This window comes from Melitaea cinxia, chromosome 21, assembly GCF_905220565.1.
Source record: "Melitaea cinxia chromosome 21, ilMelCinx1.1, whole genome shotgun sequence".
Lineage (NCBI taxonomy): Eukaryota > Metazoa > Arthropoda > Insecta > Lepidoptera > Nymphalidae > Melitaea > Melitaea cinxia.
The window spans coordinates 9114445-9139679 of NC_059414.1; the positions used below are offsets into that span (position 1 = coordinate 9114445).

At 31.3% G+C, this 25235-nt stretch overlaps 5 protein-coding genes across 6 annotated transcripts in view; 2 read left to right on the forward strand and 3 right to left on the reverse strand.

Moving 5' to 3' along the window:
* LOC123663896 (activating signal cointegrator 1 complex subunit 3) overlaps positions 1-5989 on the forward strand; it is a 39494-nt gene extending 33505 nt beyond the window's left edge. The window contains exons 36-39 of the mRNA XM_045598543.1: positions 64-351; positions 2034-2168; positions 3287-3482; positions 5779-5989. Coding sequence (XP_045454499.1) covers positions 64-351; positions 2034-2168; positions 3287-3482; positions 5779-5927 — 768 coding nt within the window. The 3' untranslated portion in view covers positions 5928-5989. The remainder of the gene's footprint in view (positions 1-63; positions 352-2033; positions 2169-3286; positions 3483-5778) is intronic.
* Positions 5990-7533: 1544 nt separating this feature from the next.
* Positions 7534-9333, reverse strand: LOC123664041 (alpha-1,3/1,6-mannosyltransferase ALG2). The gene has a single exon (XM_045598663.1). The coding sequence runs from the start codon at positions 9331-9333 to the stop codon at positions 8068-8070; it is 1266 nt and encodes a 421-aa protein (XP_045454619.1). The 3' UTR covers positions 7534-8067.
* Positions 9334-11276: 1943 nt separating this feature from the next.
* Positions 11277-20791, reverse strand: LOC123663842 (peptidyl-prolyl cis-trans isomerase FKBP2). 2 transcript variants are annotated; one of them, XM_045598475.1, is made up of 3 exons: positions 18813-20791; positions 18575-18728; positions 11448-11570 (listed from the first exon to the last, which is right to left on the reverse strand). In XM_045598475.1, the coding sequence occupies exons 1-2, from the start codon at positions 20710-20712 to the stop codon at positions 18649-18651; spliced, it is 1980 nt and encodes a 659-aa protein (XP_045454431.1). In that variant the 5' UTR covers positions 20713-20791; the 3' UTR covers positions 11448-11570; positions 18575-18648. The 2 variants fall into 2 exon arrangements, with proteins under 2 accessions (XP_045454433.1, XP_045454431.1); XM_045598477.1 differs by lacking the exons at positions 18575-18728; positions 18813-20791 and adding an exon at positions 12142-12495 and having other exon boundaries at positions 11277-11570.
* On the forward strand, positions 13303-16974 carry LOC123664057 (nuclear RNA export factor 2-like). Its single transcript, XM_045598676.1, has 10 exons — positions 13303-13434; positions 13745-14075; positions 14151-14268; positions 14428-14500; positions 14575-14715; positions 14956-15154; positions 15267-15451; positions 15655-15846; positions 16061-16176; positions 16819-16974. The coding sequence occupies exons 1-10, from the start codon at positions 13303-13305 to the stop codon at positions 16958-16960; spliced, it is 1629 nt and encodes a 542-aa protein (XP_045454632.1). The 3' UTR covers positions 16961-16974.
* Positions 20732-23986, reverse strand: LOC123664300. Its single transcript, XM_045598890.1, has 7 exons — positions 23744-23986; positions 22750-23018; positions 22591-22656; positions 21486-21620; positions 21051-21116; positions 20797-20945; positions 20732-20743 (listed from the first exon to the last, which is right to left on the reverse strand). The coding sequence occupies exons 1-7, from the start codon at positions 23833-23835 to the stop codon at positions 20732-20734; spliced, it is 789 nt and encodes a 262-aa protein (XP_045454846.1). The 5' UTR covers positions 23836-23986.
* Positions 23987-25235: the final 1249 nt, after the last annotated feature.

Below are 25235 nucleotides of genomic sequence, written 5' to 3' on the forward strand. Positions count from 1 at the left end.
AAAAAACTCAAACACAATCAATATACTAGGAAAGTACTCGTATAATTAATAATTTTTTTACAGGCTATGATAGATACATCCGCGGAGAATGGCTGGCTGGCTGTGTGTTTGTCCTGTCAGATTCTAATGCAATGTATAGTTCAAGCCAGATGGCCCTCTGACTCGCCTTTGACCACTCTGCCTCACATAGAGTCCCAACATTTATACATATTCTTGCAAATGGAAAGAGAGTTCAAAAAGCCGTGTACAATCTTAAACGGTTTGAAAGTGGCTTGTAATAGAAATTATGAACTACTAGCTAGGTATATGAGACGAGAATTTGAAGAAAGTCAAATTGAACAGGTTCATAGGGTGAGTGGAAATATTGTTTTTAGAGTAATTAACAAATTAGGTAAACCCTCATAAACATGATTCAAAAATGATTTTCAAACCAATTTAAATAAAGAAATTTTCGATTATTTGATTTGATTAATAATTAATAAATTTAATTTATCTCTAATAGTGTAAATAAATCTCTCATTTTTTGTTTTTTTTAATACAAAAAAATATTGTAATACTTAAGAGCCATTTCACAAAAATCGGTAACAATCCGCGAAAATGTAATATTTTGACGTCGTTAATCTCAGTGTTGGATGCAATAATGTAATTTATATTCTTGAAATATAATAGAGCAACCTTTGTTGTAGTCCATAGTCGGATCAGAATTTTGATTTATATTATGTGTATAAAATTATTAACCTTTTCATCAGCCTCCTCCCTGGGTAAACGGTCGCAATGTATACTTTGAAGTCCTACTTTTCAATAACCTCTACGTTGAAACCATTTTTAAAAAATATCATAGTATGTGGAATATAATTTTGTTGCGCACTATCGCAGATTTTTATTCCATTTGTATCTCTATTAAACGATAAAAAAAATTTAAAGTTACGAATATTTTCCAAATAAGTACAATTTTAAAAGCGATATTTTTCGTAGAAAACTAAGAAATTTTAACGAACTATCTTCATCAAAGTAAACTTACATCATTAAGGAATACAAAAAAAAATAATTAAAAGATGTAATCATTTTTAATACACTTTATATTAAATAATAAAAAGATAGTATATATTACCACGCATCAAGCCCAGTAAATCAGTCGAGCGCTAGCGCTCTTAGAGGTAAGGTCCACGCCAAATTCTGCGGAGCCGTCTCTTTCGCTCACACGCGGCAAGCGCCTGTTGTTATAGCGGATAAACCGCACTTGATACTTTTATAATAAAATATAAATAAAATAAACATATTACGAAAATGACTGTAATATAATATAATGATAATTTCTGTAAACAAATGTATAATTTAATTTTCTTTTCTCACATTATCAATACAAATAGGCATTTCAATCTGTTTGTCTTGTTATTTGTTAATTAATATGTTTGTCGGTGTCGATGTCATAAAATGCTATTTTATTCATATCGTAAATATTAGATTCACTCGTAAACTGAAAAAACTAAATCAATTTTAAAAAATTTGTTTCATAAAATTGATTTTTTATTTTTATTTTAAATTTATTGACTGTTGTTATATAACATACTTGAAATTTTTAACAAATTAATTATGTAAAAAACACTTTATACCATACTTATAATTTTTATTATACATCAGAAAATGATCAAGATGGTCTTTTGGTTGTCACACTATACTTACTAGCACAAAGATCGCGCGGCTCGTACGACTCGCGCGATGCGACCAAATTTACCTAAACTTGCAGAGCGTAAAATTGTGAAATGGCTCTTAATGACCAGTTATTATCTCATAACACAGGTTTAAATTTCATATTTTTATATAAAGCAACACCATAAAAAATCCATAATCATTGATAACGATAGTATTTGATATAAAGCTTCTGTGTTCATTCGAGAAACTAAAAACCCTTTTTTAATATCCTCGCTACAGTGCTATAAAAAGATTTTTCATATTCTTTCAAACAAAAATGAGGTTATCACAACACAAGCTAACTGCAACACCGCCTACAATATATCTTACATTAATTACAGGCAGTTTGCGACTTACCGACTTTGGATCTTACTTTCCACGTGCGAGGTTTGTGGTACGACGCAGACCACGAACAGGACAAGCGACTCCGACAGCCGCCTCCGAAGGACCAGTGGATTCCTTTACACGCAGATCAGGTTTACTATAACACATTTAATGTCCATTTTTTTCTTAATTGCTTCATTTTTAGCGATAAATTAAAATTTATATTTGTAAAATTAAGATTCACAGGAGCTCTTTAAGCCTATTTGAATAAAGTTATTTTCGATTTTGAATTTTCATATTGAATATATTCCCGAGATATTACCTAGTAGATGGTAATTAGGAATCTAACTGACCAAACTACTATACAAAAAACTACAACTACCAATATAAATGTATTATTTAGAACAAAACATATTTCTTTCAAAATACATTAAGTTATAAAAAAGAAACTTGGAATTTATTTCGAAGCTAATTTTGTCTATGTAAAGTAAAAATATTCTTTGTTTTGCAATCGATAACTATAACTCTGAAGTTACTGAACCGTTTTAAATTTTTTTCCATTAATTTGATTTATTATAATTATGTCAGAAGTAATATAGCAAAACTACATATAGTAGCCATGCGAAGTTTATATCACTCAAAAGAAAAGAGAGATATATATCATTTTGATCTTAGGATATATATCACTCATTTAGCTCTTCAGCTCATTTAGCTCAGTGAAATAATTTTATAATGCAACCAAAATGCAACCTTATGTTGTCGTAAAAAAAATACTTTTTCGCTTGTTCAAAGCAAGACGATTGAGTCTATGACCTTGTGACATATAAATCGAATAGATACAGAGCCATAGCTAACTATCTCTCTCTTTCGCATGATAAACGCCATCGTCCGATCGAGTGGCTCACTAGCTCAGTCTCGTTTACTCCCGCTCAGTACGTCAGTCTCTCGAAAATGAATCATAAGCCTAGTGAGCTGGAGATATATTTGAAACGCAAGTGAGCTGATGAGAGACTAGCTCACTTAAAAAGATATGTTTCATTTGTATCACTCACTCATGAGTTACCCAAGTCTACTCCATATAGACATGACATCAAATATATATTTAGTCCCAGAATATTTTGGTATAGAAATGACTGATGTCTACTATCATTAGTTGTCTAGTATCATTCCTATTAAAATAATTTCAAACATTAATAATCCAATGCGTTTTATAAATATAAATTTAAGTGCATCAAATGGGTATAAGAATCGACTTAAAATATCTACACAGGAATACACTCTCGTGATTGACATGGGCCGACGTGGTGGCAACCCTAATAATGTTTTGTGCCCTCGGTTCCCTCGCAACAAGAACGAGGGTTGGTTTATAACACTCGGCTCCATCGAGTATGGAGAGCTACACGCCCTTAAGCGGGTTCCGGCTAAGGGAACTACACACGTTACCTTCTACACGCCTTCTAATACAGGTAAGATTAGTATTATTAAAAAAAAGAAGTGTGCTTTAGACCCAACGACTAAAGTAAATCATCCTTATTTGCTTCTACAGTACTATACGAAATGTAGCTCTGTCTGTTTCTATCTTTACTAACTTATATCTCCCTCTCAACTTCCGTTCGCCTCGCCCGATTACACTTTTCGTAACGCTCTCGTCACGCATTCACCAGCTTTCTTCTCAAATATTAATAAAAAAACGAGTTTGCTTTAGACCACACGACTGAAGTAAATCATCCTTAGTTGCTCCTACAGTACTATACGAAACGTAACTTTCTCTCTGTTTCTATCTTCACTAACTTATATCTGCCTCTCAACGTCCGTTCGCCTCGCTTGATCACATTTTTCGTAACGCTCTCGTCACGCATTCACCAGCGTACTCCTCAAGTCAAGTGTGCGTAAAGAAGTACTTACTTTTTTAATGTTACTTTTTTTAGTTTTACTTTACTTTAATGTTTAGAATTCCTTATGTGTGGGTAACACAAAAATAAAAATCGTAGATAGGTATTAAAAATAGCATGGTGTCGTCTCCTGTCAAAGATTTTCATTTTAATATGAAACTTTGAATAGTTACGGGTTTCTGTAAAGAACTCACTAAAGACGGCGCCACGGTTCGCTTAAACCGAAAATAAAATCATCATATCAACAAAATTCGATCTAGCGGGTACATTGTTCCATAGTTTAATTGGCTAGAGCGCCGACACGGTCAGTCGGAGACGCAGGTTCGATCCCCGCTAGAACGGTCAATTTTTGATATGATATTCAAAAATGTTAAGTCTTACGTCAATAATCATATATCTGTGAGAAGTAAACGCATGTTATCAAATACTAGTATTAATGTTTCAAGCTTTAGAAATAGTTTGATATGTATTTAGTTTGTAATAATGTATTTACTGTGTAATAGTTGCAATTAGCAGAAAGTCGCAAATTTGTTATCACTTATTCGGCTGGCTGGTATAAAGTGGCCATCGCAACCCTCTGATCTGCATGCTATTTAAAATTGTTTGAGTAAGCTATGTGCTGTGTACTCAAATGGTAAACAATTTAACAAAGTTGAACAGCAAGAAAATTCTATCTAAGATGGGTGGAAAAAGTTAGACCTAGATCATGTTTAAAACCTATATGAAATACTGGTGATAAGGCCGATTGAAGTTGTGATAAATAGAGGGGGACGTACCTATTCACTACTAAAACAAAAAATTAACGTTATGTCGCTCCGTTTATGTTCAGCACGTTTAATATATAAAGATATATCCACAGGCTTATAATGCCCGTGCTTTTGTTATTTCAATTATTATTTTTGTTAGTGATCGTTACTTGGTACCTACACTATTGCAGCTTACATTAAGAAAACTAATTATTCTATCCTAATGTCCCTAATGCAGACGTGAGTCCACCGACCAAAATTACGCTAACTTAATTGATGCAAACATACTTACATGCAAAAAGATATAGTTTTTTTTTTGGTTTTTTTTTTCTATTATATTGCACCTTACCTTAATTATTATTGTCATTTATTATTATTTTGATCCGTTCAGCACATTATAACTCGGAAACTTATGGGCTTATAGTTAAATAATAACTTCTAATCTTTACACGAGTGCTTTGACCAACAGTCTTTAATGGTTAAGTCAAAAAGTTAAAAAAAAATCTTATTAAGAGTTGTATTAAAAATGTGTAATCTAACACGTCTTGTCTCCTATATCTAATATTACGTGTATGTAGTTTCGTATATATACATGTTATCTGTTATTTATTGTATTACCTACATGTTTTGTTTTGTATATTTGCATGCAGTTATGTGTACAAAGATTTTTCAATACAGCATACAGAATAACCTTATGCATTATTGAATTGCATTTAGCCTGTATCATCTAACTGCTTGGCAACGGCCTCTTTCTCCACGTAGGAGAAGGATCAGAGCTTAATCCATCACGCTGCTTCAATGCAGGTTGGCAGATATATTCCCTGCTTTGAGTAACGATCGCTATCAGGTGTAACATGATAACAAGCGGGAACGACGGCTTAACGGGCTCTCCAAGGCGCGGTGGAGAGACCTACGAGGACAGACATCCAAACAGGAAAAGAATATTTGTACAAACGATTACAACCTGCAAACCGTCGGTGTTTAGGCGACTACTCGCACCACTATACCAGGGCGGTTGTTAATTAATATTATCATTAGTGAATTAGTCGATGTAATCAAAAAATATAATTAATAAATAATAAAAGTGCAATTTTTACACAATTTATTGAATTATTTGATTCCAGGGAGAATTATATACACGGTGTATATAATGAGCGACAGTTATTTAGGATTGGATCAGCAGTACGACCTACAATTTGAACTAATTGATCCACTACCAGCCGAAACAGTGGACAAAGTGTATGACACTACAGATAAAGTTATTATTGAATAATATGTAATATACGTGTATATTATTATTAAGTGTACATTATGTGCTATTAAATAAATTACCTATTTTTGTAAACTATTATGGCTTATTATTTAACATGTGACATAACAATAACAAATATTAGGCTATATAGTCAAACTTTCCCTTTGGACAAAGGATTTTTTAAAAACTACTTATATTTAAACTTAAGAAATAAAATGAGAAACATGTTGCCGATTTGGAGGCTGGTATATTTCTGATTCTCACACAGTATATTATTACAATAATATCTTTTCAAAAACAAGTCTAAGAATTATTACCTCTTATATTATAATTATATACCTCTGTTTTGTCTTACGGAGTTAATTCTATGAGCTGCCCAGTGGCAATGCTAGGTCAGTGGAACAGTCACGAACTAATCTAACACGGAGGTCTGGGGTGCATGCATAACTATGTACACTAGCATCAATATCTTATTATTGTCTCAGTATGGTGAAAATATGTAGTAATTTTTTTTTCATATAAAATTACATGAAGTAAATGGAATAATAACACAAGATTTGCTTATTCATCATATATTTCAACAATAAGGAATGTCTATTTAAAACAGCAAATAATAACATTCATAATGCCTAATAATTATTACAAAAATAGCAAATGCTGTCATATAGTAATGACTTAGTAAAATTCGTAACTTTAATTAACAAACACAAGCACTTTTCACAAGGTATGTCAACTGAAATTTTTCTTCAATAATTACCAAAAATCACACTTACATATACAAAACATTACACGTACAAATTTACCGTCTAAGATTATAATAGATAGGAGCAAATAGACATTATAACATTTAAAGAACTGCAAGATGACAAAAGATTAAGCATAAAACAGAACATATATATTTTTTTAATTTGTAATATAACAATATTAAACACTTACTATGTACTACATTTTTTTAATAGGTAAATTATTTTATCAACCTAATTATAACTGTCTAGCTTTTCGAAATAATGTTAACCTTACAATTAAACATTGATAGATTCTGCCTGTAACATCCCACCACTGGGCATAGGCCCCTTTCTCCATATATAGGAGAAGGGTTGAAGCTTAATCCACCATGTTAATTTACTGCGGGTTGGCGGATATATTCCTTACTAAAAGTAACAATCGAAATAAAGTTTCTATAATAACAATGGGGACTGACAGCTTAACGTGCATTTAAGCAGGTGTTAAGGCGCCGATACGCCACTACACCAGGGCGATGTCACAATTAAACATTGGCATATTAAAATATTTAATTTCCTACGTATATTTTTCAAATATCCTATTTGATATTAACAATCTAACACTAGTATTATTTACATTATATGGAAATTGTTCCTACTTAAAAAAGGAAAATTTAGTAATCACATGTCTGAAATTGTTAAAAAGCCATCATAAATAATAAATATAATAGTATTCTTTATTTTACACCCTCGCTAAAAGAGCAATTTCTTCCAGATAACCTTTGGGCCTTTGAGTATACAACAAGGCATAGAAAAGTGGTAAGGAAGTGTACAAATTAATAATTGTTACATAAATTATAATAAATTACTATAGAATGTAATACGTAATAAATGAAAATGAACAATTTGTATGAAAAAATATTGATTTTATTATTATTACTTATTTACTTGCACAAACAGCAACTTTCTTATGACATGATTAAAAATATTTTTATTATTTTATCTTTGTTTTTTATCATTAAACTGTCTAATATTTTTTTAATTGCAAGTTTTATTTACAAATTCTGTAACTATTATCAAGATTATAATGCTAATAACATAACATAGGTCGTTAGTTCACAAAGTTCAAATAAATTCACTCTAGTTTCCTAATCATTAATACATACATATAAACAATTATTCCAATAACTATAAAAATATGGTAATAACAATATTAGTTTTTTAAGAAAGCCGATTGAAAATATGTTAAAATACAGCCTTAATTAATTAACAAATAAGGTAAATGAGTGTTGAAATATAGAAAAACCGGAACTTAATTAATTTAGAATATAGATCTGGACAATTTATCTATCAACTCTCTTGTAGTGAAGGCTATCACAGAAGATTACAATTAATAACACTCAAACAATATCAAAAATTGTCGGAGTGTTGGCATTATGTTATTTAGTCTTCCTCTGTTCATATTCAATTGCTCTTGCCTCAGAGATAAGTTGCCTCTCCCTTGTTAAAATTCCATCTAATTGATTTGAAAAGGCTTCAAAAGAGAATTTGGTTTCAAATCTTTTCCTTCCCGCTTCACCAAGTCTCCCACATAATTCCGGATTCATAATCAATGTGCTCATTGCATCAGCAAATGACTGACTGTCTGGCTCACAGAGGAAACCCGTAACATCATTTACAATTGTCTCTGTAGGACCTCCACTATTTACAGCAATGACAGGTTTACTGTAATACATAGCTTCTAGTGGCACAATTCCAAAGTGTTCATTTGATGGAGTATATATTAATGCCTTACAATTGTAAAGTAGGGACACTTTTTCTACATCCTTTGGAGATTTCAAAAAAGTAACTTTATCCTCTATTTCAAGATCAGCCGCTAAGTCACTGAGTTCCATAAAATGTTCCATATTTTCTAAGTTAATAGGATCAAAACCCCCAGCCATTATCAAATGAACTCTCTCCCAGTCAGACTCATCAATAATATTTTTTAACTCTGCGAGTGCTTTCAGGGCTAGCTTTAAATTCTTTTTTCTTTCATATCTGTTTATAGATAAAAAAACAAACTTGTCAGTCCCAACAGGCACAACTTCCTTTAAACTTTTTGGTATAGTTCTCTTGAAGAACTCGGTATTTATTGATGGATAGCAAATATCGGGAACATCTTTTATTTTCTGAAATGCATCTTGGTATACTCTAGCTGTGTATTTACTATTCACTAAAACTTTATCGGCACGAGCCGTTGTGAATTCTTCTAACCAATTCAATGGAGCTCTGTATATCTTCTTTAACACACCTCCTTCAGTTGTCAAAAGCTTATCTGGATGATGACAGTAAAATACAATTCTAAAAGGCCCTCTTGCCATTTTTAGGAACGGAATGCATAATGATATTAAGTCACAAAATATTAAAGTCGGCTCTTCGACTGGAATAACATACCAAGCTAAATATACCGCAGCGAATACCATTCGAGTGTAGGCGCATGCTGCCTTAAATCTGCCGAAAATAGAGCGTGGAATCCAATCCCCGATCACGGTCACTGGAAAAGTGCCATCTTTGGTTTCGGCGAAGCAATGAGTAGGGTCATGATGGTTCGTGTAAAAAGCGACGTCGTGGCCTTTACTTTTGAACGCCAATGCGGCATCTAAAACCAAACGCTCAGCTCCACCAATACCTAAGTCTGGATGGAGAAATATTATTTTAACCATAATTTAAGTTTACAAATTATTTTGGTAGTGGTTTAATTAAATTTACACTAAGCAAGTGTTACATTTACACTAATATAGAACTCGCCGACAAGTTGATTTGTTGCTGAATTCGGAATTACAGACAGCTGTATACGGAATACGGACACTTGACAGTACGTAATGTCATTGTCAAATAGTTTTATAGAAGTCTACAGATATCATTGAAGTGAGATTTATTACTATTTATGGTAAATCTTTAGATTAGGTAAAACCGAATTTCGGGACCGTGGGGGGAAGGGGGAGGAGAGGGTGGGGAACGCTACCCCTGGTACCACTGTCACATCTCAGAACCCCATGGTTATGGAGATATCCATGGTTAAAGTTGTCGGCGCTCTAGCCAATTAAGCTATGGAACGATGTACCCGCTAGAGCGAAATTCTTGATATGATGATTTCTATTTTCAGTTTAAGCGAACCGTGGCGCGTGGTCAGTCGGAGACGCGGGTTCGAATCCCGCTGGAGCGGTCAATTTTTGATATGATATTCAAAAATGTTTAGAATTCCTAACGTGTGGGTAACACAAAAATAAAATCGTACTTATTAAGACTCATTGTTACACCTTAACCTAAAACAACACAAACATTTAATGTTAGACGACAACCGCTGTTAACTAAACTATTACAAACTAATTACACTAGGACAGACACATGGTTTATTTACAACTTAATTTTATTTATTTCAAAATATTTACACAAAAATGTACAGTAGGGACTAAACACTAACATCAACAAACATTGAACATTTATAGGGCGGGGAACATCACAGGGAAGGATGTCATATATAGGACGGAGGAGTTTGGGACAGGAAAAAAGGATGTGGAAAACCGTGCCTTCGTCAAGGCCACATTCACACAATGAGTGGTCACGAACTCTGATTTTGGCAAGATGAACAGGTGTACACGCATGACCAAGACGTAAGCGACATATGCTGGATGTGACCCAGCGACTAGCATGTCTGTCAATCATGTTATTATACAGATGTCACAGGGAGGGACAAAAAAAAATCATAAATACCTTAAATTCATTTGACATGTCATCAATCAAAAGTAACGAAAAACGAGTTTACTTTCCCTGTTGAAAATTCCAAATAAAAAACGATGATTGTATGGGAAGTTATAGTAAACTATCCAGATAGCCCAGATAAAAATTGTATGAAAATTTTGGAATCCGTTTCTTACGCACAATAGTTTACAATAACTTCCCACACAATCAACGTTTTATAATTGGAACTTTCAGAAGGGTTAGACTTCTTTAGCTCCTACAGTAATATACTAAACGTAACTCTCTCTTTCTATCTTCACTAACTTATATCTCCCTCTCAACTTCTGTTCGCCTGGCCCAATCGCACTTTTCGTAACGCTCTCGTCACGCATTAACAAAGGTGCGTAAAGAAGTTTTACTTAAATAATAAAATTGTTAGTACTGCAAAACTAAATTCTGTTTGTTTATATTAACTTTAACTCCATATAAAATTTTCAGTATTCATTATAAATCCAAGAAAAACAACGTCATGGTAATGTGAGGCACGTGTTTCTAAGTTACTCAAAATATAGACTAACACATGATGATTATGAGCAACATATCTTGAAGCATTATTAGTAAAGTCATTAAGTCAGTGCTTCAGCCTGTAATATCCCACTGCTGGGCATAGACCTCTTTCCCCATGTAGGAGAAGGATCAGAGCCTAATCCATATTAACCAGATTACACCATACATAATATTATTTATAACTTTATAAAACCAGGATGTTTAGGTGCAAGCTTGTGGAGGGCCTATATCCAATAGTAGACTGCGCTGGTGTGAAACTATTGTTAGTAAATTATTCTTAAATTGATTTAAAATAATAAGTTTTGATTTTGTGTAGGCTTCAATATAAAACATTGAACAATAATAACATAATGCAAACTATATTGTAAAACATTTATTTCTTATTCTTTATGAATTACAACTCATCTTTTCTTTCAATTTTTACAAGATCAACATGGAATGTAAGTGTTGCAGATTTTGGTATTTTTGGTGGAGCTCCAGCTTCACCATAAGCTAATTCTGGAGGAATGACTAGTTTTCTTTGTTCTCCTTCACACATACCAATCAAGCCCTGGTCCCAACCTTTAATGACTTGACCGGAGCCGAGAGTAAAAGTGAGGGGATTACCCCGTGGGATAGAACTATCAAACTCCGTGCCATCTTCTAGTGTACCCTAAAAATGTAATTGTATTTATATTACATAATACTAATAAACCATTTATAAAAACTAGTGGTTGCCTAGAGGTCGAAATTCAACCAGAATTAAAAATTTAAATTAAAGAAAACCAAAAAATAATGAAAATAAAGAACCTGTTTCTTTAATTTTTTAATTTGACTACAGACTCACAATCAACAAAAAAAAGTATAATATGCATGTGTGTTAAATACATGGTAGAGCATGCATAATAACAATATATTAGCATTCTACACTCCTCTATATAAACTATAAATGTACGAAATATCATAATCCTCCGCCCGCGCAATTTTCGTAAAAATGGGTACAAAGTTTTTACTTCACGTATTAATATATAGAAGATTATTTATAGTACGCAATATTAAATGTGGAAGCTACCTGCAATATTATTGTATAATAATTTATTAATAATTATATTAAATAATTTAATGATTAGATGCATTAAATATGAGTAAAATAAATTCAAGTTGTGGGTCCAAAGTAAATATCATTATTCCATTTACTATAGTTTATGAACTTACAACAACTACAATTTTACGTAATATCTTACTGTGTAATGCATATGAAGTAAATCTCCTTTTTTACTCTTCATGGTACAATCAGCCGGCCTTTTTTTAACGCCTATTTGTAATTTCTTTGGTGTATTTGAGGCTATCACAACATAATCAATGAATGTCATGAAAATAAGTACAAACAAAACAATTTTACAAAGATTGAGAATTATGCTGCTCATTTTCCTTGCCGTTTTCTTATATAACGTTTTTAATTCCCAATATATGGTAAATCTAGATAAGTGATTAAAAATACAGTTCAAAGAGTATATACAATTTCTTCCTAATGAATATAATGACAAATTATGACAATTCACTAATAAACAGTGTGACCAGATTTTATTTATCGAATCTACTGCTTGTGGAGGTAAAAAACTACAAAATTCTACCAAAAGAGAACGAGAAAATACTAAAAATCTATTATTATACATGTTTTCGCTGTTGTGTTACAACGAAAAGCATAATATTGTTCTCTTGATTATAACGATAAAACAATAATATGAACACAAAAAACACTATGAATTATATAAAGCAATATTTATTACTTAAAATTAAAATCTATAGAAATATAGGTACTTTTAAATTGCGATCGAGTTATTGTTTTTCTTCTTTATGTTGAGTAACATTGTCATGAAGCTGTTTTGAGTCTATTAATTTGATTTGAAAGCCCTATTTCTTAACATCTTTAACCTATTCTACTTTTTATTTGAAATTTTGTGTTTCACTCAAAACTGGTAACTGTGGGAAGCTCCTATATTTCAAGAACAATAATATGCAATCCTTAGTGCTTATGAAATACAGCTTTAATTGCCTTGTTTAATAAGAGGCTCATATAAAATGCCTCTGTCTAGCTCTGAAACTACTGAACCAATTTTTATCAAATTTTGTAAGCATCTGTAATTTTGATAGAATAGAATAAAGTTGTTTTATACCTATATGTTTTAAGTTATCTGTGTTGAGGTCTCGCAAATCGGAATCTAACTAATACATAATCTGTGATCGGAATAGTAAACACCAGTAAACACAACAATATATAGAACATGTTATAATGCCCCGTATTTTATTATTGTACTCTTTAGACTAAACCTTTGTTTTGTCAGAGAGGTTTTATTTCAAAAATCAAATATTTTGTATTTTAGCAAATAATTTAACTAGGTAAAATGAGTCAATTTGGAAACTACAGAAAGTTCTTGATGAATAGGGTATCGGCAACGCTGCCTGTAGTTGAATTTATTGAAAACTGTGTTGTTAGTGAAAATGAAATCGCCAAACATTCATTTCATAAAATTATGGTAAATAATTTTATAGTTTACTTTACAAGCTTCATTGAAACTTGATGTATTCGAAAGAAATGAAATGGTTAAATAACCTCTCATTTTGTGTACATTTTTATATTAGTTTACATCTTTTGTAAAAAAATATTTTAAATTACGTGTCACAATATTAATATTTACGCTTAGGTTATTTTTATTCCTATTATGCCCTTTTTTATTTTTTTTTATTCCTACATAATATTCTTGAGTTTTTTATTGCTTTTATAATTTTTATATAGTTCATTATTGTGAATCCACAGTTTTTATAGACAATATTTTATTGTTTCAGGTTCATCATTGGACAGAAAATGAAGTAAAATTATTTGAAGTGATGAGTGATTACTTTGGCGCTTCATTCATTCCTGTAGACTTTTCAAAACAAAATATTATATCAACTTTTTACACAAGTAGCTTGACATTGATACTTAAAATCATAAAACTCGATTTCCTGTTCCCTTATTGTAGAAACATGTACAATTTAGATGTGCTGTTTAATGACAAAGTTTCATCAAATATTTTTGAAGAAAAAATTACTATCGACGATATAGTAAATGGTGTAGTCAGTTCGAGATTTAATGAACATTTTGAACTGAATCTGTCAAATTTTTGTAATGATCCAGGTATATCTTACATTTCATATAAAACAATATTCATGTATTCTTCATTTGACTAAATGATATTTACTATTGTTTCAGTATTTTTGCAGAAAAAAATTTATTTCTATAATATAACACTTTTGTCATATTTTAAAATCCTTATGATAAGGATGGGGAGAGATACAAGAATATTAAACCTTAGCAATAATAATTTAAGGTAACAATTAATTTTTTTTATTGACATTAATAAAAATTTAATGATTTCAATTTTTAAACTTCAATATATTTGTTTTTATTTACGTAGAAAATTCCTTTTCTTTTATACTTATTTATTTAATTATAGAAAATACAATTAAAAATCTGTTTTCTTTTACAGCCAAATTCCTTTAAATATATTAAATTTTTTCATCAAAGGAGAACTAATAGGAGTAAACTTAAGTGACAACAATGTATGTGCTATGTTTTACTTTAAATAAGGTATATTTGCATAGAATATAATTTTAACCCTTTCTTTTTATTTTAGATTCCATCACTGAATGAATTACAGAGAATAAGTAGTAAAATAGAAAAGTTATGGGTGGAAGGAAATCCATTATGTGAGAACTTGTGTGCAATGTCATACATAAAACAGGTTTTACAGAAATTTCCAAGGTTAATTGAACTTGTAAGTAAACTAGTATTTTTGTCCAATCCCTGTTTGTATAATTATTTTTGTTATTAATATTTGCTAAAAAATATACAAAATAGTTACTATATGGAGTTTTATCGAGAGTAGCAACTGCAGATATCATTATTTCTTAATTACATTCTACATAATTAGTGTTCGAAAAGTTATTATTAGGAAAATAAGTGCTATAATAAATAATTATACCTTAAATTGTTTTTTTTTCTTTTTATTTATAAGGATGGAATAAAACTTAATGAACATGATTTAATGTTGCCATTTCACAAAAACTTTTCGGTGATGCCGGATAAGAAGACGAAAATGATTGTTGAGAAATTTGTGTCGCTGTATTTTTCTCATTATGATTCAAAATCGCGCAGGAAAATCGATATGTTCTATGATTTAAATGCACAAATGACTTTATCTACATCATTTTCAGGTAATATATTAACACCTCAGATTTTTATTTAAAATTTGAACATTAAACTAACCAAATATAACAATAAAAAAATAAAAAAAAATATATATATATATATATATATTATTTTTAGATGGGGAAGAAAGCGAAGCATGTGAAATGCATTCTAGAAACATGTTGAATCCAGTTAAAAGAGAATTAATTTTAAATAATAAGAGACACTATAAGTCACGTGCAGCTGTAGTTTCAGTTTTATCACAACTGCCTAACTCGGTGCATGATCTTTCAAGTTTTAATATTGATGTTTTGAAACATGAGGTATGTTAAATTTGTATTTATTATGTAGTATAATTTTCATCTGAATAGTTTCAACTTTAATCTAAGTACAAACATTATTTTTTTTAATAACTTATATAAATCAGAAAGTTATTATGTACATATTATTATAAAAATTACACCAATAAAGAATTACTGTGATAATATTGCACCTTCGTTAATAATATGAAGATTTTATTTTTCAGAGTAATTGTTTAATTTTAATAATTGACGGCATTTTTAAAGAGGTTAACAAAATGAAGGAACGGTTTATACAATTTAGAAGAACATTTATATTTAGCATTTTTAATATGCATTCTATATCACATTATCATATTGTTAATGAAATGTTTAGTATGTCATTAGCTTTACCAGACTTAGTAAAAAATTACTTTCAGGTGAGTTTTCAAGACTTTAAATAATTTTAGATTGATTGATTCAGCATGTGACATTCACTACTGGGCATAAGCCTTTTTCTCCATGTAGTAGGAAGGTCAGAGCTTATCCACCATACTGCACGGCAGTGGGTGGATTCAATTATTTAACTTCAATTAATAATAATCGTACCATTGGTAATATGTGAACAAATAACACTTATTTTTTTTATTTCAGACGCCTCTAAGAAACTTGACTCAGTTGAAATTAATTAATCCCGATCAAGAAGATAAAGATATAATCTGTACAGCATTTATGCATTATACAAATCTTAAAAAGCCAGAAGCTGAGACGTAAGTAATACCATATTACAATATAAATATATAAAATTACTAGCTGACCCCGCAAACGTTGTTTTGTCATATATGCTATTAACCCTCTTAACAGCCTTATAATAACCCTTATAACTTAGGGGTATGAAAAATAGATATTGGCCAATACTCCGACCGACCTGAAATGCACTCAAAATTTAAAAAAAAATGATCCTGCTGTTTCGGAGGGGTTATGTATCTAACACTGTGACACGAGAATTTTAAATATAAAATTATAAATATATTAATTTATTCGGCATAGCGATTTAACGGGGAAATTCTGCAAGCATTCTTGGCACAATTCCACATGAACATGATTTGTACCATAAGTATCTGTAAATATTTAGTTCATAAGTTGTGAATTGTAAATTTGTATATTATTTAATAAAACTAATGTTATTTAATTATTATACTTTATAATGCTTTGAGGCATTTTCATATACTTTTTTTCTTTACTTTTTCTACTTATGTATGAAGTTTTTTTATAAGATTGCGTTAAATCAGCATTGATGCACGTTTTTTACATTAATTTTGTTGCCGCACCCTTATAAAATTCTGGGTATGCGCATTTTTCTTAAAACTATTGACTAGTTTCATTATTATATTCTTACCGGTTATTTACAGACGCCTTTTAAAGCACGAGTGGGATTTACGAGACGCATTGAAAGAATTCACAGTAGACTGCAAGAGTGACAAAATTAGTTCAGATAAATTTATGACTGCTGAAATATCAGATATACCGCCTTCAGAATATGAAATTGATTAAATGATTTAATTGAAGGCAAGTCGTTTTATTTGTTACAAAAAAAACACACAAAAATGGTTTATTTTTCTGTTTCATAGGTTATTTAAAATTTGTTGTTCATCTTTGTTTTCATTTTTGAAAGGATCAAATGGTATGTATATATTAGTTCAGTTGTAATTGTACAAAAGTAAATAAAGTATATAGAGGTTAAATTTAGAGTTTATTTCAATTAATACAACATTTATCATTAATTTCAGTTTACAATAAAAAAATAAAAAAATTCAAGAAGCTAATTAGTTATAACAGTCGGCTGTTACCTTATCACAAGCATTAAGTTGCTTATCATAGGAACAGACAGTGTATATTATAAATTTTATTACATTGCCACCTACCATCAACAAACTATGATGATAAAACTGATCTGTAACTACTCATTGGATTTAATCCCCTGTTGCTATTAATTCGGCTACAAAAATCTTAATACCATTAAAATGATACTTTCAATTTGCTTTTATTAAATAAATAAAGTTAAACTTTTCTTTGCAATGCATTCAATGCTAAGCTCGAACAAAATATCTATAACAGTACAATATTGTAGTTAGTGCAATATCTTATATTCATCAGTATTTTATTTCAAAATTTTGTAGGTGTCCATCTAATATTTATTCATTAAATTTATTTCTGCGTAAGATATTATAAAATAAAGTTATAATGGTTTTTAGAAGTCAAAGTGAAGAGCTTCCAATAAAGCTGTGACGCTAATGGCATAGAGATATTTATATGATTGATCCATGGCATTGGCATAAAGGTTAAAATTATTCTTTGGTTTTTATTGATAAGTAACCAATTTTTTTTTTAATATCATGATTTTGACACACTTGTGTTCAGTGTAACACATTACATATATTAAAACAGTTTAAATAAAAATAGCGATTTAATCAACCCATTTTTTTTTATTATGAGATAATCGTCTTTTGATTACAGTATAGCTTGTATAAGCTGAAATGACGCGTCCTACTATCGTAGTTTAAAATATGAATGCAACACACACAAAAATGGAATTATTTATTGTAATTGGTCATTCAGTTGCCGCAAGTTAGACACAAACATAGGAGCACGCAAGCACGCATCGTCATAAATTGTCTGGAGATGCGAGAAAGCGGATGTCTTGTTTCATATAATGCGCTAGCGTAGTACATTGAGCATTGTCGGATTTTCGGATTTATCACGCGACTTGTTGACCTTGATGTCCGTATAGAAATCATATTTGACCGAGCGATCGACGCTGCCACACATAGAAGTAGTTATCATTAATATTTGCACTCGCACATCGAAATCAAATAAATAATTAGTGGGGAGCGACATTTCAGCTTAAACAAGCTACTTTTTTTAGTTAAATCGTTTAAGACCTCAATTGAAAGTGTGTTAGATTTTCATTCTATATATGTACACACACATATATATATATATATATATATATATATATATATATATATATATATATACACGTGTGTGTGTGTGTGTGTGTGTATGTATTGATATTTTAGTAGACTCCTTTTAAAAGACTCCATTACTATATTATGCAAACAAGCTTACTTCTGAAATTAAATTAATACTGATAAACATATTAAATACCTTTAATCTGTATCTTAAAGATTCATAACAAAAATGTGATCACGAAAATGCCAAATCTGATCTGTTTTTCTTTTTTATGAATTACCGTGACCATCTGGCGCTAAATAAACAGTGAATTCGCTGAACGGCTGTTGATGAATGTTTATTTCTGCAACTTCAGAAAAATAATTAGAAACTTAATGTATATAATTAAATAAATTAAAAACTATATAGAAATAAAATTCTATAATATAGTTACCATATTCAGTTTCTATTGCTTTACTGTTTTTTCTTTCTGTTTTTTTATGAGGACGAGTACTGGCTATTAAAAATTTGTTTGCTATTTGACAATAGTTCCGAATGAACAGTACACTTACAAGTCGTATTATTTCCTCGGATATTTTATCTTTATGCAGTTCACATAACCATGAAAAATCTATCGTCCGTTTAGAAATTTCATTTTTACATAAACCAACTACATCTTTAACGTAAATTTGTGGCTGTACCAAAGTCTCGAACGCTTCTGTAGCTTCGTCTACTGTACGACACAGGCCTTCGGTAGGATACGTTAGAGAATTTTCATCCTTCCACCATTCGCGTAATGAATTACAATCATACATAGTGTTTGATTCGGGACTAGTGACTTTTAGTGAATTGATACACGCTTTGCAGGATTCATATTTCGAAAGAGCTAACGCCAAATAACCACCTAAAAAAACAGTGGGCGCTACATCCACATCTTTAAATACTTTCTGTATTTCCGACATCTCTTCCGCTATTTTTTTACCATTTGTAATTTTGTCCTGTTTAGGAAAAATAATTTTTTGGAATTCACTTAAAGTCTTATACCCTTCGTCTTGGTCGTTTATTTGGCCTAGAGGGGAGCTGAGATGTGTAATTAAAGTCGATTTTAAACCGGAAATAAATTGGTAGCACGTAGGATTATTAAATGGAGGACCGTATTGCCTAATTTTTGTGAATAAATCTTCTAATGCATCCATATTTAAACGACGTAGATTTAAAAATTTAATATTTTTAGACTGCAAATAACTCCAAATATCTTGTAATGATGATATTGTCGTTATATATCCTTTTATGCAGCCAGCATTCTTGAATGTATACTGGTCGTTCGGATTAATAAATTTCGTAGATCCTAACTTTATTTTATAATCAGTCCAAAGTGTGTGATGAAAACTATTTTTTTTTACATTTTCTCGGATATTTTTTTTAATATCACTTTTGGAACTAGGACCATTAGTGCAGTCGAATAATCGATCGAGGAATTCAATAACATGTGCCGTCTGCAATATCTCCATACTATTTTCTCGATAGTCTACATTCATAGACAGACACTTTAAGATTGCTGCCACTGTGTTGCTTAATATTTCTATTGCACAATTAACCTTCATATTAGGCTTAATGTTAGGTTTAACGTGTGATTTTGTAATTTTATAAAAATGAAGCATACTATTATTAATTTTTTCAACCAATAGTAAATGCTCCCATTTTCCTCTCTTATTATCTATTATCATTTCTCCAGCTTGATAGAAGTTATCTCTAATAGATTTTAAAAGATGGGGGACATCATAAATTATGAAAATTTTCTTATCATCAATAAAAAAATAATGAGATTCTGGGGAATTTCCCCACGTTTTTAATAAATTCAAGGCAGCCATATTTGTAGACCTATGATCACATACTGTAGCTATAACTTCATAGCCACTTTCAGTAATGGCTCTTATGTTATTTTCAATTACAGTAGCCAATCTCTCGATCGGCATATTTCCATTAAAAAAATAATGTGCAATAGGTAGTTTAAAGTTTTTTCGAATCCCTTGTACCATAGTCACAAGCACGGAACTCGCAATATTTCCGGTTCTTTGATCACCACCAAAATCTTCATAACCATCAATTTTATCAGAATTAACATTATACATTAACCTTCTTTTAAGTTCCATAGTATTAAACACAAGAACACATATTTTTTCATCATCAGATAGATATTTTGTTCTCGCCTGTAGATTATTTAAAATAGTTTTATTTATACATGTATCAATAGTCATAGGTAATACAGCTCTAAGCAGCGTCCTGCTGCTAGGAAAAGGAAATAGCTGTGATAAATATTTGTATGTTTTAGGTGAATTTTTGTAAATAGCCATGGCTACAGTTTTATTAAATTCATTGAAATGTCTATAACTGCGATTACTGTTAGTGATTGCTGTCTCAATAATATTTTTTAATACAGGTGAAGATATATTTTTGATCATGTCATCTTTTTTCTTTAGAATTTTGTATTCACTTTTAAGTGTGTCTAATTTTTCTTGTAGCTTTACGATTTTTGCTGGTGTTGGAGCACTTTCATCGTCAATGTTTGTATTTGATCCTGATGGTGCTAAAACAATAGAAATTATACCGAGAAGAATAGAATACCGAGTTATGTCAGCATAATTCAAATACAAAAGTTTTACTCTTCTAAAGCAAAAAAATATATACTTACTTGGTATATCGTCCGACACATTTTCTGAAACTTGACTGTTGTTAGAATTTGAAGTAAGCAAGGTTTCTGCAACATGAATAAAATTGCACTTAGTAATAGTGATAAATTAAATTTGTACATTCAAAAGATGCATTATTCCATTGAAAACATAATATTAGGAAATATCCTGCTCAAAATCTGGAGCAGCGCGACAAGGGAAGTACCTCAACCTAACAGAAAATCACAGCTAAGTAATAATGCTCTCACGTAGTGTTCTGTTCCTGTGGTGAGTATGGTGATCAGATCTCCTGGGGGGATTGGGGGTAGCGTCGGTCACGCTTTTGCGATGTTTCTGGTGTTGCAGCCGTCTATAAACTACAGTAATTGCTTACCTTCAGGTGAGCATTATGCTTGTTTGTCGACCTATTTGTATAAAAAAGGAATGCAAATACTAACTTAGCAGATTTGAGTTTGGAATGTTTTTGATGTGAACACTATTTGGAGAGTTGGTAGTTGTAGAAATTCGTTTTCTACTTGGACTTGCATTTTGGTTTACAGTAGAAGCTGAAGTGGATATTGATGTTGTAGGTTCTGTAAATTTAACAACACTGTTATAAATTACATTGTTAACTAGAAACTTTATATACAATCATATTTATACTAATATTATAAAGCTGAAGAACTTGTTTTTTTTTTTTTTTTAAATATGCTAATCTGAGGAACTGCTGGTTCGAATTAAAAAATTATTTTTGTGTCCATTGCACTTTCACAGGAAGGCAAGTTTCAAGGAAGGTTATACAATATTTTAGTACTTTTTTTTCTCAATCAGAGCAGAGCTGGTGAAAAAGTGGGGCATAGCTAGTAAACAATCTACACTAATATTATAAATCTGAAAAGTTTTTTTGTTTAAACGTACTCTTAGAAACTACTGGTTGGAGTAAGGCTATAGGATATTTTTTCCTCAAACGTGTTAGACTGCAAAAACACCTAGTATGTGTAAACTAGCTATACCCGTGCGAATAATTCGCACTATATAATTAAGTATAAAAATTATCACTTTACAATATTACTAAAAAAAGTATTTATACCTGAGCCGATTTGAAATTGAACAAAAAATTTACCGACCGTCAATTATGTTGACAGTGTTTCAAAATTAAAGCCGTCAGATGGCTGCATTGCTGTATTGTGTCTCAATGTACATCTATGTATATAATTGTAATACTTAATTAATTTACAAAAACAAAAGCGATAATAATTTTTTTAGTTGTTGGTGCCGGTAGTACAAGCAATTATCTATAAAATGACATATGTTTTGTGGAGTAATTGTGAGGTTTTTTCCAAAAAGGGAGGCAAACATCTTAAAATCAAAATTAAAAACAGCTTTATTCAAATAGGCTCCAAGAGCACTTTCGAATCATCATTTTACAAATTAAAACTAAAAATAAATTATTATATTTGTAGAAGTCTAACTGCGAATGCTGTGGAACTAAGTCTACCATTCAAGGATGACAATTTTAAATTAACCATAGCGTATTAATATATATGATAAAAATAAACATACTCGGGTTTAATACTGAGCCTGTTAAATTATAGTCATGGTCCTTAAGTGATGCTATAGGTACCGATTCTGTAAAACAAGATTTAAATGTATTTAGGTAAATAAAGTAGTAACTTTATTATTTTATTTTTAATATAGTATGTAAAAAAATTAACTTCTCACCTAAGAATGAGATATGAGTTTTTTTACTATTTTTTGGTTTTAGTTTATCTCCAGCTACATGTAGTGGAAAATCCTTTAACATTTCGTCTGGCATTGGCTCAGACCAAAGATTTTGTGTTGGTACTGCATTATTCTTTATTCGAGATCTTTTTTTATTAAAATCTTCAATTTTAAAATGGTTATCACAAACATATTTCAATTCATGAAGTTTTTCAATTGGTATGTAGATCAAATCTTCATTGCCTGTCGCTTTAACCCATTCTCTACATCTATAAAATTATATATTTTTTTTATATAATTATTAAAAATATTAATAAAATAAATTAGTTGTTATAGGAAAATAGTTTGGAATTATTTTACAATTTTGGTTTTAAATTTTAACAATTCTAGTTGTAATGAAACAAAAAAGGATCATCAAAATCGATACATCTAGTAAAAACAAAATACAGTAGGATTGAGAATCTCTTCCTTTTTGAAGTTTAGTTAAAACATTAAAATTAATTGAGGCATAAATATACTTTGCTTACTAAATATATAAAATAAATAGGGGTATAGGGTCAGCAACGCGTTTTGTGATGCTTCTGGTATTGCAGCTACAGTAATCGCATATCATCAGTGAGATTTATGCTTGTTTGCCGACCTAGTTATATATAATAAACAAAGTTAATAAATAATAATAATAATAATTTGAACGTAAAAACTAAAAAACATAAATAAATGATCTTTAACCTTAAAAATATATGATTTAAATTCGTGCAGTATAACAGCCTTATATTAATTTATTCACACAGAACATGAATTAATATAACTTTATTAGTCTGAAATTCAATATTGTTTATTTAGATTAATTATTATTTTTAATTGATGAATTCAACCTGTAACATTCTATTGCTTCTCCAAGAAGAAGAAGGATTTTATATCATGAAATTAATTATTATATTTACAATATATTCTGAAATTCTACAAATAACACTGATCAACCGAAAATACTTACCGAGCTTCGTTTAGAGGGAATTTTGACAAGAATTTTCTTTTGTTATTCCCCTGTCGTCCAGATTTTACACCACATATTTCGCAACGTTTCATATTTATTTGATAACTAAAATATTTCTAAATAAAATTAGCAAAAACAGTTATAAAAGAATTATTCTCCTATTTTTGTGTTTACAAAAAAATAACCACAAATAATTCACTTTTGACAATCGCCTTCACACTCTTTACAGATTAAAAAAGGGATACAAAATTACAAATAAAATGGCTACATTTCATTAAGCGTCCGCAACGCCCGCAAAGCCTATTCTATTCGCGACCACATCGCTTACAAAATATAGGTGGGTCAAAGTTGGCTTTAATCAAAACGTGGTGGGAACTTTAAAAACACAACTCTCAATGTTAAATTATGAATGTTAACTCTCATTCGATCCTGCGCAATAATTAATTGCCGGGAATCCATGTTGAATTAAGTTTTACTCCATCCTCTTCGAAGTCCGGGATACACTCAGAATAATGGCGCAACAATGGTACCCGTGGATCTTCAGTGTCCCAAGTCGCAAGCTTGCGTGCGCTCGACGAGTACAGCTGTCCATAAAAATTCTCAACCCCTTCTCGGATCTGAGGGCGAGAGCAGATGGTTCTGCCATCCGCTGTTTTGAGCTTCACAAGGAGGCTTCTCCCCATTGGTCTTTGGAAAACTTTAGACCCCCTATTCTGCTCAATCAGAGTAGCAATCTCTCTCGTATTTGAGCAGCGGAGGTCTCGGCGTATAAGTTTCCGTATCCTCTTGGAAAGAGCCCTTTGTTCTGGCGAAGCAGCCGGCAACTCGCGCCTCTGCCGCATCAGATCCAAGGCTTCGGGAGAAAGTTTGGACTGCTTCGTTGGCTTTGTTGGTGGAAAGTGCCTGCGATCCAGTGTACACACCGTCTTCACCACGTTGTCGGTTATCTCGTCCACGTCGCCAGTAGTTTCCAGCGAATCGAATCGGTTTTGGAGTTCCAATTGGAACTGCTCGGAGCCACATAGTATTTGGGGCAGCGTAGGTCGGAGAGTAGATTTCATCAAGCGGGTTCGCTCCTTTCGGAGACATATATTCAGAGTGCCCCGTACTAGCCGGTGGTCGCTGCCGGTGTTAAACCTGTTAACCACTGAGACATCTCTGAATATATGCCTTTTATCCGCTATGATGAAAACTATCTCGTTCCTCGTCACAGTATCGGGGCTTTGCCATGTCCACCTCCTTTGGGGCTTCTTCTCAAAAAATGAGTTCATCAAGAAGAGCCCCTCCGATTCGAGAAAGTTGACAAGCATCTGCCCCCTGCGATTTCTGTGCCCCAATCCGTGTGGTCCAATGCTCGATCCGTCGCGTTCTTGTACTCCCACTTTAGCGCTGAAGTCTCCCAAAACAACGCTGTAGAAGATCGAAGTAGTGCCATGTATGGCCCTTGTAATGTCTTCATACAAGGCTTCGACTTCATCGTCAGAGTGATCAC

Coding starts and splice junctions, on each gene's coding strand:
- LOC123664041 (XM_045598663.1), bottom strand. CDS start 9,333: ATGGTTAAAATAATATTTCTCCATCCAGACTTAGGTATTGGTGGAGCT.
- LOC123664057 (XM_045598676.1), top strand. CDS start 13,303: ATGAGTCAATTTGGAAACTACAGAAAGTTCTTGATGAATAGGGTATCG. Junction 15,847..16,060: donor TAGTAAAAAATTACTTTCAG/GTGAGTTTTCAA, acceptor TTTTTATTTCAG/ACGCCTCTAAGAAACTTGAC. Junction 16,177..16,818: donor AAAAAGCCAGAAGCTGAGAC/GTAAGTAATACC, acceptor GGTTATTTACAG/ACGCCTTTTAAAGCACGAGT.
- LOC123663842 (XM_045598475.1), bottom strand. CDS start 20,712: ATGGCTATTTACAAAAATTCACCTAAAACATACAAATATTTATCACAG. Junction 18,729..18,812: donor AGCAATAGAAACTGAATATG/GTAACTATATTA, acceptor ATTTTTCTGAAG/TTGCAGAAATAAACATTCAT.
- LOC123664300 (XM_045598890.1), bottom strand. CDS start 23,835: ATGAAACGTTGCGAAATATGTGGTGTAAAATCTGGACGACAGGGGAAT. Junction 22,657..22,749: donor AACTCATATCTCATTCTTAG/GTGAGAAGTTAA, acceptor CTTGTTTTACAG/AATCGGTACCTATAGCATCA. Junction 20,946..21,050: donor TGTGTCGGACGATATACCAA/GTAAGTATATAT, acceptor CTATTGTTTTAG/CACCATCAGGATCAAATACA.